Raw genomic sequence first — 16,948 nt, 5'->3', positions numbered from 1 at the left:
AAACGGAGAACATTTACCTTCATAGGCAAGGTGTGTAAAGCGCTTTGAGTGCTCAGAGTAGAAAAGCGCTATATAAGAACCACTTCATTTACCATAGAGAAATTGCACTTTTTCAAATGTTTTGGTAGCAGCAATACGTTTTACTTGTGTCGAAAATTATCCGTTTCCAGTTTGCATTATACATTATTTTACAGATAAGCTAGCATCTTCCATGGCGACACCCACTAACCACCCACCAATTGGTTGGGCAATGTATATGTTTAGTGATCAGATTTTTCTAGGTGGTCACCAGCTGGTGTCTAGGCCTTAGTAACTGTGGTTTTAAGTAAATAATATTTAAATAAGTTGGTAAACTATGGATTCTCCTATATATTTCTATGCAGGACACTTTGAGTGCCACATCCCTGCTGTTACAAGCTATAGCACACGTATAGGATAGCTTTTTTATGGATACAGTCAGCCAAGAAGAAACCAAATACACTCTTATATCCATCTGTACTTTAGTAGTGAGTAGATACGCCCACCACCACACTATAGAAACTGAATTTCAACTACACACAAAATTTTGACCATCTGATTGGCTGTTTGGGGCCAGCGCTGCTATTTTTACTGTTACTTACTAGATTTCTACACTGGATTTGTCTCTGTGAGGAGAAACGAAGCGAAAACACTCATTTCCCCCCGATTTTTAATCTTCTGTAACAAAGCATGTAATTGTATAGCAAGTGTTTCTACTGAGGTACAGACCAATCTCCAAAATTCAACAGTTCTTTAAGGTGAAGTCCTGCTTCTTTTTTCGATTTTGTATCTTTCTGTCTATATATGTGAGCACAACCAGTGCTCGAGTGTGATGAAAGTGCCAGATGTTGTTGCTAGGAGATTTGTGCAGAGCCTCATATCTTTTTTTGTACTTTCTCTGCTGCGTGTGATTGTTGCTATGATCCAAGCAGCTGTTTGAAGCCCCAGAAGAGATTATGGCAGAGCGCTCGAGTCCCTGAGCCCAGTTTCTGTGGATCATACACTCTTATTCCGATTTCAAAAGATTGATTCTGCAAAAGAGGAATGCCAGTAACCTTGTATCTGTTTTCCTTTCCTTTCTGTCTTTTATTTGATGTCTTAAATACTGCGCACAGTGCAATCTTGTTTAGTTGCATTTCAACCAAATTTATGTAAACCTTGATGACAAATGAAACCAGTGTTTACGCCCCACTTCCCTCGCTTGTTTAACTCGGCCGTCAGACGCTCGCACACAGCCTGAAATCATGTTTCCCATTACAACAAGGAAACGCTATTAACTCCAATGCATTTGGCATTTTCCATCACTGCACTGTTTTCTCACTTATCTCATTTTCCCAGTGTATACCTACACCTTTGAAAAGCCCAGTCAGATATGTCTAGATATATTTTAGCAGGGTGTTATTTAACTGATTTAAACAGCAAATGTATACTTAAGAGCCGATGAATGAATGCATCACCTCTCAAGTTCCATGGCGAAAGTTTTCTCAGGCTTTGGAGTGAGATCAAATAATTCTAAAGATGTTGCTCATTTGAATGTATGCCTGCATTTTCTAAACCTTGTTGCCTTTTTTTTTAACCCCACTCCAGCTGTCTCCACACATACTGAGGGTGAGGACAAGATCCAAGTCCTGCTGATGGTGGCGTGTGGAAGGTATGTCTCTAAGGGGGGGAGAGGGAGAGGAAAAAAGCCTGTGCTAATTGGAACTGTATTAGCAATACAGCAACAATATGCTTTATGCGGTCCTGTTAGCTTCAACTCAGCCTTTTGTCTTGTTAGTCCAAATGCACCTTACCTACTGTAACCATCCAAGGTAATTAAAACCTCGCCTCAGTTAGAGAGAAGGTGTGAGATGGCACGTAGCATCGCAGGCCTCGCACAAGCCAACCAGTTTAGTCTCGCTTTTAGCGTTGTGCAATAAAACTTTGTCTTTAATTGCTGTTTGTTTGTATGGTTTTTTTTTTCTTTCTTTCTTTTTTTTTTGATCAAACCTACTGGGAAACCAGCGGTTGTTTATAGACGTGTGTTCTGTAGAAGCTCTTTGGATTCCTTTAATCATGTCGGTTGTTAATTTAATGACTTAGCAGCGCGTTTCTAAATATATGAACTTAAGGTCATCGAATAGGAAGCGCCGTGTTGTACGGGCAAATCACAGGATGGCATTCTTCACCAGTAATTACTGTGTTTCTGTCTCTCTTTTTTCACATATATATAAATAGAACAGTTTACATTCATGGCTTCAACAAGATGGATTTCACCGTGTGGCACTCTGCTATCAAACTGGCTGCTGGCACAGACGGCAATGCGCTCGGCGACCAACAGCTGACTAAAAACGGTGTTCCTATTATAGTCGACAGCTGCATTGCTTTTGTCACTCAGTATGGTGAGCTACATTGTATCTCTCAGCTAAAAGAGTTTGTTGTTTTTCTTTAATTTGAAAAAGAAAGTTCTGCATTACTATTATTATGATTTCCCCTTGAGCAGCTGATTCATCCAGTGCACTGTGTTGCGATGAGAGTTTCATGCTTTCTAATGTTGTCTGGCAATGCGCTGCCATTATCCTATCTCTTCCCTTTTAAAAAAACATTTTTAGAAGTGTGGAAAATAAATGTAGCACAACTGCACTCTGCTGTTAATCAGAGGAACGCTCCATACAAAGTTAGAAACTGCATCATACAGAGTCCTGGCTTGGTTAATGTATGGTAACTGTGGACTTTTACAGTGTCACGGTAAGTAGTGTGCTGTATAATGAGGGATTGGAATAAAAGTTAACTCTGAGTGAGACTGTGAAATGGCACAGAAGGTTAATATACCTTGCACTGACAATTTTATTCCACCTGCAATTTAGATTCAAATGTGCTTATGCAACGTTGTTAAATCCTACAAGTCACACTGTCCATAAGGCTGCTTACTTTTCTATAAATGCATCCTGTCATATAGAAAATCTACATGCTGTCATTTTCTCTTGGAGATGCTACACGGCAGAGCTATTTGTCATTTGGATAGAACATGTGCAGAAGGAAGGTGGCGATTTCTTATTAATCAGCTGTCTTCTGACACTGTACCCAGGTTTGTGCCAGGAGGGAGTCTACCAGAGGCCTGGGAATCCTGGTCGAGTGTCTCACCTCCTGGAGGAGTTCACCCATGATGCCCGTAATGTGAAGCTGAGGGAGAAGGAGCACCAACTTCAGGATGTGACTGACACGCTGAAGAGCTTCTTGTCTCAGGCAGAAGATGCACTACTGACCAAGGAGCTCTATCCATACTGGGTGTCAGCTCTGGGTGTGTGAGCTTTCTGGCATGTGGGATGTCAAACACTATAAAGTCTGCAGAGTTGTAGGAAAGAGAGAAATGCACAAGTCCACCATGCTAAACTGTGTGAATTTGCAGAGTAATTTTAAACATATTGTAAAAACCCTTTTGTGGCATGTGTTTGAACATAAGCTTTTGTACTTGTGTTTATTCATTTTATTATATTTCTTCTCTGCTTGGTTCGGTAGATGAGAAGAGCGAAAGGCAGAGAGTGAAGAAGTACTCCGCTTTCATAGAGAGCTTGCCAAAGATAAACAGGTCAACCCTTGAAGCCCTGCTGCAGCATCTTTACAGGTAAAAACGCACGAGATCACAGGCATCGAGCTCTGACATGTTTAGCATTTGTGTTAGTGAAGCTGTTTTATTACAAAGGTCAACTTTTACATTCTGGGAGGGAAACTTTAAGGGTTTTTAAAAACTCGAAACCCGAGGCGCAAAGACGACTTAAACAACATTGTGTTAATAAAAATAACACAACACAGTAAATAAGATGATAGAGCTGGTTTCTAACCACTAACCCTGTACTCTAAAATGCATCTTCTATTTATGTATGCTCGCTATCCACACTAATTATGTGCTACAGATGGAGCAGTGGAAACTGCTGCACCTACACAGTGCAGACAGAGTGGGTGAGACACAGACAGAGAGAGAGAGACCAGGGACTATTTTTTAATAACCATAAATAAGTGGAAGGATATCAGCCTACCAGATAAACCTGTTGAAAATCCTAGCATTTGCCAGATTCCTTATTTCTCTGTAGTTTTTTGTAGCTGTTTTTATGCATGGAAAACAGCTAAGCTCATAAGCTAATTAGCTGCATTAGCTAACCAAATTTATCCTACCTGTGCTTAGACTTCACAGGGAGGTATATATTTTTTCTGCTATAATCTAATTTTATTTAAATGTTTGTGTTTAAACAAACTTTCATTCTCTAAAAAATTATGTTCAGTGGAAGGGAAAACAGTGCTGAATGCTAAGAAGATAGCCTTAGCCGTTTAAAAGTAGCACACAGCTAGTTAGCAGCTAAAAGCTAAATGAACCTATTTGTTAGCAAGCTAATGTTGCTAGTCAGTGCTGAGATTTGGCTTTCAAACATTACTCATAGCTTTCTGGATTATATGTATTTTACATATTTTGCAAAGTGCAGTCCAAATGCCGTAGCATCAGCTTACACAGATATAGTAACTGTTAGGAATAAAATGATTAAATAAAGCTGGTTTTTATGATTTTTATATACACATTGCGATTTGCTCATGAAAGAGTTAGCACTGTGTTTTTTTTGAGGGTGGGAAGCTTCATTCAGCGCTATGACTGAATTGAATTATTGTGATTGATGTAGAGTGCAGAGGTTTTGCAACATGCTTACTTATCATGACTAGTTAACAGTTAGGATGATTTTTAACTTGGCGCCGAGCTACCTCAATGAGCTTCTCAGGTTACACCTGTCAGAGCACTTAGATCTGCTACCCAAATTCTTCTGGAGCAACCTCGTTCTCGGCTGAAGTCTCGCGTTTGCTGTAGCTGCCCCGGTCTTATGGAACAACCTTCCTGTCGCTATCCGGGCGTCTGACTCTATGCCACTGTTTAAATCACGGCTTAAGACTTATTTGTTTAATCTTGCCTTTCCACCTAGTTAACACTTGGTGTGCGCTGGTACATTTTTTATGCTTGTGAACTACTTTTATATCTTATGATTGTCAAGGTTTTTATAATTGATACGTGCCAGGTCCTTTCTCTTTTCCCTCCCATCTCCCTTTTCCTATTTTATTTTTGTCAAGCACCTTGGTATACCCTTGGTTTTTTAGTGTGCTTTATAAATAAAGTTTATTATTATTATTATTATTTTTGTCTGAGCAGAATGTCCCGAACTTAGACAAACATGACATTTGGATCCTTGAGTTATCAGTAACAAAAAATGCCCACGGCACACACAGGCAAAGTTGAGTGCCAGACAACTTAAGTTTTGCCATCCAGTGTTTCACTTTTTATCACTGGTATCAACTTCTGTCTCCTGGGGCCAGCAGCACAATGTAGCAGTTAGTCATCTTTTGGTTGTTAGCAGATGGATATGACACGAAAACATCTTCACGCAGTGTAAAGTCAAAGGAGAACCAGGGTCACATCTGCATGACCCAGCATCTTCGTGATGCACAAGTTTTTCTCTTACTTACTGCAGCAAAGTTCAAAACCAGCCTAATTAGTTCGACCACTTTTGCAGCAACTTGTTGGCACTAATTGGGATTAAAAACCCATTCTTTGATAGCTACTTTGCAATATTATGCATTTGTAAGTTGACCTATGTTCTTATCTGACCTTGTTGCTGATGAAACAAGTGTGGCTCTGCAGAGGCCGCTCTGCATCACAGACAAAACGAGCATAGCGGTTCAAAGGTCATGAGGCCCGAGCGGCCCTCTGGTTGCTGCTTGTCGCCTGCTGATTAGCTGCATTGTTTCCTCTATTCCCCTAATGACCCCCGTTTTTTTTGTTTGCTTTTTTCCCCTCCATCTGACCAATACTGTTAAATATTCTTTCAAATTAAGTCTGTTTGCTGAACAGTGAATGCACTGAAAAGTTGTTGTGGGGGAAAAACAAACCAAGCTGAGAAGAAAAAGATTGTTTTTGTGAAGTAACAGTGTCCTTCGGTTGAAAGCGATGAATCAATTCCATATTGTTTCTAGCGAGCGCTGGCATTTTTCAACTGAGACAGATTGTGTGGCTCATTATTAAAGACTCAGGCAATTAGCAAACACATAGCTGAGGTCTACAAAACGAGCGGCGCTATTTCTGGCTGTGCGCTGCTTTTTGTTATTTTTCCCTCAGTTGGTTACACCGCTGAATTCTCTACTTCTTCACCTCTGGATAATTTGAACTGTGGAGATTTCTAGTAATAAATTACAGCCGTCTCGCGCGTTGTGGACTGAAACTACTGATTTACTGTTTGTTTTACCTGGAGTGGAAATGCAGAGACAAACAACACAGAAGATACAGAACCAAAGAAAAAGCTTGCACAACTTTGATACTGTGCTGCAGCTACAAAAACCCCTTCTTCCACCTCTTATGTTGTTTTTTAAATATAAGCACACTGCTGTCTTCGTGTATCATTCACTCGATTTCCCTTGGAAACCTGCAGTGGATAGATTTAGCTCCTTTTGATATAGATTGTTTAGAGAAGACTTAATTGACTTGATGCTTAATTTGGAGCGAGGCCCGATGTTTCATTCAGCTCTCTGTGTGCTCGTGCCACAGCGAGTAGTATGAGTGGGCTTTAGAGGCCACGAGAGCGATTCAGCAAAAGATATGAGCCACTCGTGTCGACCTGCGGGTACATTAAGGGATTTTCTAAGCATGTTTCTCTCTGTTATTCAGGATCCAGCAATGCTCCCACCTGAACCGCATGCCAAGTGAAAAACTGGCTTCCGTTTTCTCCTCCTGCCTGTTCCAGACTCGAGGACAAACCACACAGGAAATTAGTGTGGTCCACGACCTAATCAGCAACTACATTACACTCTTCAGTGTAAGTCTGAAATGTTCTTGTGGGGTTTTCTTTTCTTTTGTGTTGATAACCACGAAAAACCGATTGGACTGAGCTCAGCTGCTTGACATGGATCTTCCTCTTGTACCTTAGATAACATCCAGTTTTTATAACATAAACACACATTGCACAAGTTATAAAAAAAACAAACAACCAAAAAACAAAAACAAGACGGTTGGTACATTCAGTAATATTCAACTCAGGTTATTGCCGCGTTGTGTTATTGCCAAATGTACGCTGCACAGACAGGTGGCACAGATTATATTAATAAAGGAAAAACAGGTCACCTAGAACAGAAAAGTAACAGTGGACTCTGTGGTTCAGGACATGTTTGGTCGAAGTAAAAAACGAGCCCAGCCTTGTAAAGCTCTCTTCTATATGTGTGGAGTCTTTCTGGTATCACCAATATATCTGATGCTATCTTTAGGACTAAACGGCCATTTTTTCTCTTGTTTCTTGTTTTCTGTTGTTGGGTTAAACAACTTTTAACTGTGATTAAAGTTAATGTGCTGTTTATCTTTCGTGCCTGGCTCACGTGATTATAATCTGGACTTCTGCTTGTTAAACAATATAAAGAAATGCAGATGCCTCCATACGATCCTCTTATACCTCAAATGAACAACAAGGTACCCTAGCAGATTAATAATAGTCAGACACTGGTAATAAATGACATAAATAGCTTTGTATTTGTGGTTTAATATATATAGAGAATTTATCGTTTGTACTTTTAAACATTGCAGAGGACTTTGAACTGTAGAAGAAGCAAAGACATCCTCACTTTTTAGACCTGCTTTGCTTTGAGCTGAGCTTCAAACCCACGGGAGTTTACATTTCATATGATGCATCTTACATGAATCAGTCTCTCAAGTTAAAAGTTGTCCGCGACCTCCTTGCGACTAAGAAATATCAGTGGTTTCCATGTGATTGCATTGAATGTCTTCACACAGTAGTTACCATGACACACTTTTGATTGGAGGGTAATTACCCAGGTTGCCTAGTTGGACCAACATGCTCCAGGTAACCGTTGTCCAACTCGGACCGACAGCAGTCACTCTCAGACATATTGGCCAAGGTTTGCAAGTAATTATCATCTAATTTATAAATGCAGACAGATTGACAACATAATGCAATTAATTAGAGTCACACTTGAGTGTAACTCATGTGTGGCGCCTCTCTTTGCAGTAAGGCACTTCAATTAACTGGTTGCCAACTGGGTGTATTCCCATGATATTCCTATATTTTGGGAATTCTCCACACCGTGAAGGCAGCGTGGTGTTTTCTTTTCTTTCTTTTTTTTAAGGATAAAAATCTGGCCTTCATTTGAAAACTGGGTGAAGAGTCGGAAAAATATAGATCTTATCCTGCGAACGCTGTCATGTTTCGCACAGTCAGTGTCAGACGTGTTTATCATTCATCCTGTAACACAGGATAGAAGCTGTAATGAATGTGTAGACAATCAATGGCTGAGTAAAAAAACCGAAACAAAGTATCCAGATATTACCATATTGCATATCTAAACCAAGCTGCAGGCATGACTTTATTTACACTCTCTTACAACCATCTGGGGAGCTGAAGTGTTGTTGCCAAATCTCCACAACAGGCTTGACTTTGCTGATGTGTGGATGGGAAAGAGGGGGGGGAGCTCAGGATCAATGTTACCCTTGGAGAGCTGCCTGGCTTATGGGATACGCAGCACCGACTGACTGTTAATTCCCTTCGGAACGCCCGGATCCCTCTTTTTCTAACGTAAAAGGAGGTTCATTCACTCCAAATCGGTTGGCGACGCCATCATTCGCATGACAAATAGCCATTAAGCCCAACCAATCATGAGCCCAATAGCGCCGAATACGCTCAGTGTGACCATAAAACGAGAGACGCTTCGCCAATTAAAGCACCAGTTCTGTGGTGGCTTCTGTCGACGGCGCCCATTATCAGGCCTAAACACACACACATACACGCGATGAGTTTCCCAGTTTGTTTGGATTTTATTTTCAACCCCAATCTTTGCTGCCACTCGTATAACTCCAACAAAGGAAATTGTTCTCTGAAAATGATAATGATGTTTAAAAAAAAAGTTGGATTGGAGAAAAAAAAGTCATTTCCCACACAGAGCTTTATGAAAGAAGAGAGTATTCAGTGTCGAGCACTCATCGCAGCCAACTTTCTCTTTCAAAATGAGGTTTTAGAAGTGTTAGCTGAGCAGCCCACTCTTTCCCAGGTTTAATCTGCTCCTCCACGTATCGCATTTAAGCGCTGAAATTAATATGACCATCAAAAATGGCTGCAGGATTCTATCAAGCAAGATGATGTTTCTCAAGTGCGGTTTACCTGATTAGAAACTTTTCTCTGGCTCAGTCTGAATTGACGTGTGTTTGTGTGTGTGTGTGTGTGTGTGTGTGTGTGTGTGTGCGTGTGTGTTTTGTGATGCTTTTTCAACAGGTCAGTGAAGACCAGGTGCAACAGATGGAGAGAGAGAATAGCTTCATCACACGCTGGAACGACAAGAAGGACACGACAGTAGGTCGACCCGCAGAACCCGAATGGAAATCACAAATGGGTGTTCAGTGTGTGTGTGTGTGTGTGTGTGTGTGTGTGTGTGTGTGTGTGCATTGATTTGCCTGCGTGCGTCAGGGACTCTAAAATGTGGGATTCGTTTGAACAGGTTTCCTGTTTTTCTGGCAGAAATGAAGGGAGAGGCAGGAGCAGGCGGGTGAGGAAAAAGGGCTTTGTTCCTGTTAACCTTTACAGCAGGTACTTTATGCCTGGATGCCTCAGCCGAGAAAAACATTTGATTCAGATAACTGTGGAGGAAAAAAAAAGAGTTACTCAGTGGAAAGCAAGTGCTATTAGAAAGCCGTCGGAGGTGAAAATTGGGATGAGGTTTTGATTTTGGATGTGAATTCGGAGGTCTTAAAATAGGAAAGTTATTAGTTTTTTCATTAAGAGCAATTATTTAGTGTAATTACAAGTCAGCGTGGAGAACATTTCTCTGCGGAGATAATAGGTATGTTTATTTTAGGGATGATTTGAAATTTTAGCAAAGTTAAAAACTTTGCTTAAAGTCATTTAATGTTACATTAACCATCTTGTTTTACTGACTCTGTTTGATCGTTTATGATCACTCGCTGGCTTTGCTGTAAAGGCCACTGCCAGACCGTGGAGCAAAAGCTAAAGAGCAATTGAAGTCGGTCTGTGCCTGATACGAAGGTGAAAAGTTTAAAGCAGTAAACTGAAATGTCCATAATATTGATCTTTGTTATGCAGAATCGCCTTCCACTTGCACTCCGCTTCTAGAAATATGGAAAAAGTTGGTAAAGATGAGATTTCCCACCCACAGATAAATGCCACTCTTGTGGTTATGTATGCATGGGGTGTATTTATAGTGATGTGTGGCTCAGCTTTACATAAGCCATCATGTAAAAAACAGCACTTCAGTTGCATTTTTTTTTTCAACAGGCTATCTGAAAATGGTAAAAACTGCTTTTCAGCTCTGGGTTGTTACCAAAAGGGCAGAACTCTATTAAATGCAACGGTCATCATTCATCCTGTTTTTTTTTCTAAACAGCAACTGTTTCAGGATGATGTTGCATTATTATAAAAACCATCAACATTCAGTCTATAGATTCCTCTGGAGTGGAATTAATCAACAAACTCAAGAATGTGAGAATTAATTTTTATCCTGCACGGGTGGGTGCTGCTTCCATCTCTGCAAAGTCGAGCAAACCTTTAAAAAGAGAAGCAGCTAAATAAAGCTCCTGAGACACAGGAGTAGATTTCACAAAAAACTTTTATAAGAGCATGCTGACCTTTGTTAATTAGCACTAAAGTATAATGTACAACTGAATCTAATGGAATATAGCTTCTAAAGTATTGGGGGTAAGATAAATCACCAAATTGACTGGGGTGTTGATGCCAGTTTTCATGTCACTTCATCATAAAGAGCTTTGAACAGCGTCAGCCAGCATGGCTGTAGTCTAAAGAAGAAACTGAGCGACTGTGTGTGTAGCCTAGGCAGAAGCTGAAGTATGAATAAGAAGCTTTGCAGGACAAATGGCTCTTGGGTTTTCACTCGAAAACCACGAGACGATTGTCTCAGAGGACTCGGGGCCCTCCAGGTGAAGGTTCTGACCTCATCTGTTTCGTCTTCAAGGAAGAATGGCAAGAAGACAGCCAGCAAGTGGATAGTATAGTTCGACTTAGGGAGTGAGTAAATCAGTGATATAATGAGGTGCGAGACATTGTCATGCCTTTTAAATTCGAAGTGCCACTTGAAAAATCGATGCTTGCATTTACAGCCAGGCCGAGGACGGCTTTGGTTAGAGAGATTAGAAATGGCTTCATTCTTTACTCCATAATCTCCTTAAAACCCTTTAAAACATTTAAACTTCCCTTTCCTTTTCTCTACAGTAATCAGCATGTTTTTTCCCCTTTAATTATCTTGCAGCCCACAGCTGTAATGTTTGTAAAGTGGTCCCGGTATTCCTCCCAATACACAACAATGAAGGGGAAGGAGGAAAGCAAGATGGCCCCATATCTGTGTGTGACATTTTCACAATTACAGCTTTAGCTCCATTGGTTTGAATGACTGTAATTTTTGTGTCATTTGAGGGCCACAGGAGTCAGAAGTGGCTTCCTTCCCTCTTTTCAATGCGATAGTTCTCCCAGCACAAAGCCAATAATGGACCTCAGTTCACCTGCACATTAAAATGACAAAAGAAAAGTAACTGTAATTTCAAGATATCTAAGAAAAAAGAACCCTTGTCGTGCCCACTTAGTTGTTAATTCTCTTGAGACAGATTACTGCTCCCGCTGCATTGCCAGAAATCCAGATTAGGTGCTATAGCTATGACCCTGTATCTCAAAAATATAAATTCATTTTCACGTTTTCACTTAACTTTTTTAGTTTTTCACACTGCCGCTTTTTAATTTGATGAGCAGAGGATTAAAGCTCCAGCACTTGGAGAAAGGTGCTGTGATTTGTACCGACAAGCGAGACATTACTTGGAATTTGACCTCTTTGATGTCGGGCAGATTTAAAAACTCTTTTTTTAAAAATTTTGCATAGCTTACATTGAATTAGAAAACTCTCTTCTTCTCTTTGTGTTTCTGCAAGTGAAAAATGAAAGTCAGAGTTACGGGGATTATTTCTGAAACGTGCATGTTTCACATCATCAATCAAATTTTAATATTACGCAAAAACAACCTGAGTAAACACAAAATTCAGTTTTTAAATGATGATTTTGTTTATTAAGGCAGAAAAACTATCCAAACCTACCTGGCCTTGTGTGGAAAAAATAATTGCCCCCTAAACCTAATAACTGGTTGTGCCACCCTTGGCAGCAAGAACTGTAATCAAGCATTTGTGATAACTGGCAGTGAGTCTTTCACATCACTGTGGAGGAATTTTGGCCCACTCGATTCTGCAGAATTACTTTAATTCAGACACATTGGAGGATTTTTCATCATGAACAGGCTGTTTAAGGTCATACCAAAGCATCTCAAACAGGTTTAAGTCCACACTTTGACTAGGCCACTCCTGAACCTTCGTTTTTGTTTTTTGGGCTTTTTTTTTTTAGGCCATTCAGAGGTCGACTAATGGTGTGTCTGGATCATTGCCCTGCTGCAATAACCCAACTGCTCTTCAGATTCAAGGCATGAATAGAGAACAGAACTCATATTTCCATCAACTATGGAACGTACGTTAGTTTGTTTAGTTAGTTAGTTTTACTCCAGATGTAACAGGAATCAAGCCTTCCAACAAGTTCAGCTTTTGTCTCGTCAGTCCACCGAATATTTCCCAGAAGTCTTGGGAATCATGAAGATGCTTTTTGAGATGCTCCTTTGTGTTCTTTTTGGTCAGCAGTGGTTTTCTTCTTGGAACTTTCCAGTGGATGCCATTTTTTCCCAGTCTCTATGTTATGGTTTAATCATGAAGTCTGACTTTAACTGAGACAAGTGAGGCAGTTCTTCAGATGTTCTGCGTTTTTTGTGACCTCCTGAATGAGCCATTGATGCTCTTGGAGTATTTTTGGTAGGTTGGTCACTCCTGGGAAGGTTCACCACCAGAGATGGGCAGTAACGCATTAGTCACATGTTACTGTAAGCCAATTACTTTTTTCAAGTAACAAGTAATGTAAGGCAGCGGTCCCCAACCGGTACCGGTCCGTGAGTCGTTTGGTACCGGGCCGCGAGAGTTGAGGCTCAGGTGTGAAATGTATGGTTTTCAGGGTTTTTATCGGTTTTCAGCGTTATTTTGTTATCGTTTTTATCGTTAACTTGGTTTTCCTGGGTCTTTTCACACGTGTTATGAATAAATCTTCTTTTTTTCAGTACCGGTACTAGTTTTATTTTGTTTTATTTATCCGCGACACCTTAAAGTCCAGTCCATGAAAATATTGTCGGGCATAAACCGGTCCGTGGTGGTTGGGGACCGCTGATGTAAGGGATTACTATTGTAATTAGATTCCTGTTACTTTCCCGTAAGCACCCTGCGTTACTGCGTTACTAAACCATCATGATTTTGTTTGTGAGAGTGCCTCATGACAACGACGTAAGCATGTGCGACGTCCGTGGCAACAACAGTTGTGTGTAGATCGAAAATGGATAATGTGGAGTGTTGGAGAGAGTACGGCCATGCAGCGTTTAAAGCGTGGATGTACTGACATTTCTTTAAGTTTTAGTTGACAAAAACGTTATAGTGTCCGCTGTACAGTCTGCGTGGGAAGAAAACGTCTTTCTACAGGGAAAAATTTACCTTCAAATCTGAGCAAGCACCTAGCAAGCCGCGACAGGAATGTGAAATTCACAGAGAAACCCCCGGATCCTCCCACCGACATGACCGCTATGGCACCGGGCAAATCTCTGCCTGCTCTACTCCTGCCAAACGGGAAAATAGATTTAAGAGCGACTGAACTTAGTGCCATTGAATCTTTGATTTTATTTATTTTTTGCTGTCTCCAAAAGTTGATTCTGTTCATCTGGACGTAGAGTTTTGTGGGAGAAACGTTTCGTCACTCATCCAAGTGACTTCTTCAGTCTCAGCTGACTGCAGGTTTTTCCAAATCTTATAAACAGGACATTTGCATAATGACTGAAACCAGCCCACTGAAGGAACACTGGGCTGGGAGGTCAGTTGCTTAATCATAAATATGCAAATTCTCATGAAATGTTTCTCCCACAAAACGCTACGTCCAGATGAACAGAATTAACTTTTGGAGATTTACTTTCCTAGATGATTGAGAATGCATCAAGAAGATTTTTTGCTGTGTTTTACTTGCATCTATGTGAAAGAGTGAGTGTAAACACAAAAAATAATTTTATTTTATATGCGGGAATATGCAGAAAATAGGTTTAAATGTTAAACAAATTTCTTCAAGGCATATAATTTAATTTTTGCTTGATGCATAAAGTTAAAACTAATGAAACAAGTTTTAAAAAGAGACTTTTCCATTTGATTACATTTTGTATGATGGATTATACAGAAAAAGTAGAATTGGGCTGAAAGATCTATCGCTTTATCACCTATTCAGGTTGTAAATCGTGTTTTTAAAAAGTAACTAAGTAATTAATTACTTTTGAAAATAAGTAATCAGTAAAGTAACGGGATTACTTTTTGGGGGAAGTAATCAGTAATTAGTTACTGATTACTTTTTTCGAGTAACTTGACCAACACTGCTCATCAGACTAGGTAACATTTTACAAACTTCAATCATCTAGTTTTGACGAGCTTGTGTTAACTATATCCTCATTTTCTTGTTCTTAGCTGACTGAAGCCCGACAAACCTGCTTCTTAAAACTCTGTTTGTAAAGCACAGCCAAACACAAGAGGCTTGGTATAAATGGAGGGTAGCCTCAAAGGGTAAATGCTGTTTATGAACTGAGGGGTTGCACTGAGGTCCAGTATATGATAAATATTTTTGAACTGTGAATCATTCGAAACTAATCAAGTAGGACCCAAGAACAGAATAGCTGGAGATTAGTGTAATCTGAGCTGTGTCAAGATTGGAAACGATGACGACAACCGAGAGCTATTTTGTTCAGCGTTCAGATGTATGCCATGGGAATAGATATCACTGTATATGCTGTATATGAATACCAGCAGAGTAAATATCTGCCTTTAAAACCACCTACATTTTCAAATAAATGTATACAAAGAAAGGTGAATAAACACATAGCATTCTGATTTAAAAATGTCAGGTTTCACTTCCCATACAGCAGCATTTTGTAAAGGCTTTTACCCCGAATAAACATATTTCCTTTTCTTTTGTGTGGTGGTATTTCACTCGCACAAGACTCAAAGGATACAAAAAAAAAGTCAGTGGCTGAAAACCCATCTCTCTCTCTGCTGGGTTCATTCTCACACTTGTGTTGTTTTTTTTCTCCATTGCCATAATAACACATGAAAATATCTTTAGGTGCTTCTTCAAAATATTTTTAAACTGACAGCACACTTAAAGTTAACACCTGAGGAAAGCATTTCGGTTGCGGTGTAGGTGAAACATTCGTCTTTCTCTCCCACCTTTCCGAGCGCGCCTGTCTCACACATGTTCTCTTTATTTAGCCGGGTTTTGCATTCCATTAGCGCTACCGGGATTCTGTTTGTCTCCGGCTCTGAAAACGACCTTTGCTTTTTCAAAAATCCTCCAACCATTTCTCGCCTTTCTCTCCATTTACATTCGTGGCACACAGGAGCAGAAATTTAGAAGAAAATGATTCCAATTAATCGTGCTTCATCGATGTTGGGATTCAGCTGATGTGACTCTTTTTGCCTCTGTTTTTCCCTCCTCAGTTTGCTCCGGCTGGGGACTTGATCTTTGAGGTATACCTGGAGAAGAGAGAGCCAGAGAAATGCTGCTTAATCAAGGTGAGAGTGTGTATATCCGTACTGCTCCTGGTGTGAATTTGTCAAGTATGTAAACTGTGCGCTGTGTACATAACTGAGTCGGATAGTTGTGCATGTTAAGCAGTGAAAGGCTCTTTCAAGACAAAGATGGTTGAAGGCATCGAGACTGATCCACAGAGCTTATAATCTAACCCAGGGGTGGGCAACTCCAGGCCTCGAGGGCCGGTGTCCCTGCAGGTTTTAGGTTTTTTGAACCAACACAGCTGATTCAAATGGCTAAATTAGCTCCTCAACATGTCCTGAAGTTCTCCAGAGGCCTGGTAACGAACTATCATGTGATTCAGGTGTGTTGACCCAAGGTGAGATCTAAAACCTGCAGGACACCGGCCCTCGAGGCCTGGAATTGCCCACCCCTGATCTAACCTTTTATATCCACAGTTTGCTTACTTTGTGTGATCGTTTCCCTTTATGCATTTATGGTAGGTCTCCCCCAGCATGCGGCCCACTGAGCTTGCAGAAACGGCGCTGAATATGAGGAACGTCGCCGTTAACGCCGACGACTTTTGGACCACCTTTGAAGTCATTGAAAATGGAGAGCTAGGTATGTCAGGTTACTAACCACTAAACTTCCTTCTTAGAAATGTTTGAGTATTTTCACAAAAAACTCACAGGAGTTTGAATATACCAATGGACTTTATCTTAGGCATTTCAATGTGATGATATGCAAGCACTTGGCGACAGTAGGAAGGAAAAACTCCATATAATAAGACAGAATAAGTCTACTGTTAGTTTGGGACTGAAGGGGTTCAAGTTGGCAATTTCCTGTTTCCCTGTTGTACAGAGACACATCCCAGACAAGTTGCTCTTATTTGGAGACTGTTTTGAGGCTGGTTGCCTCCTACCTGCGCAATGTCGATTGATTGTAGCAGCTACTTGTAATTGGTTGAATGTGAAACATTTCAAACCAACAGCCTTTCCTAGGAGATTGTCCTTTTTTGTTATTTTTCACTTTAATGTGTCGAAGTCATGAGTCATAAGTTTATTTTTCCTGTGAAGTAAGCATAGAAAGCAAGCTTTTTTGTCCTCGACTTACTTGAAGGTATTTTTATTTGTTGCCTTATTTACAAGTCACTTTTAGTTTTTATTTTATTTTTTAGTCTTGGTTGGTTTGCCAGTATATATTTGCCATCAGCATATATACTGAGGTTTGCTGTGATTTGTAAATGGTGCAGTCACATAGTTTGCC

General features: G+C 40.3%; 1 protein-coding gene across 3 annotated transcripts in view; it reads left to right on the top strand.

Moving 5' to 3' along the window:
* Positions 1-16,948, top strand: part of arap2 (ArfGAP with RhoGAP domain, ankyrin repeat and PH domain 2) — a 167,618-nt gene that overhangs the window by 133,211 nt on the left and 17,459 nt on the right. For all 3 annotated transcript variants that reach the window (XM_085266827.1, XM_085266829.1, XM_085266828.1), the window contains exons 19-26: positions 1,606-1,669; positions 2,236-2,399; positions 3,086-3,298; positions 3,517-3,622; positions 6,695-6,842; positions 9,300-9,377; positions 15,649-15,723; positions 16,186-16,303. In XM_085266827.1, the coding sequence (XP_085122953.1) occupies positions 1,606-1,669; positions 2,236-2,399; positions 3,086-3,298; positions 3,517-3,622; positions 6,695-6,842; positions 9,300-9,377; positions 15,649-15,723; positions 16,186-16,303 (966 nt within the window). The remainder of the gene's footprint in view (positions 1-1,605; positions 1,670-2,235; positions 2,400-3,085; positions 3,299-3,516; positions 3,623-6,694; positions 6,843-9,299; positions 9,378-15,648; positions 15,724-16,185; positions 16,304-16,948) is intronic.

Source organism: Mchenga conophoros, linkage group LG3 (genome assembly GCF_057382185.1).
Source record: "Mchenga conophoros isolate Kocher_MC1m ecotype Shallow Benthic linkage group LG3, M_conophoros_male_GT1.1, whole genome shotgun sequence".
NCBI classification, from domain to species: domain Eukaryota; kingdom Metazoa; phylum Chordata; class Actinopteri; order Cichliformes; family Cichlidae; genus Mchenga; species Mchenga conophoros.
Note: the sequence above shows the minus strand (reverse complement) of the source record. Positions and strands in the feature narration are given on the sequence as shown.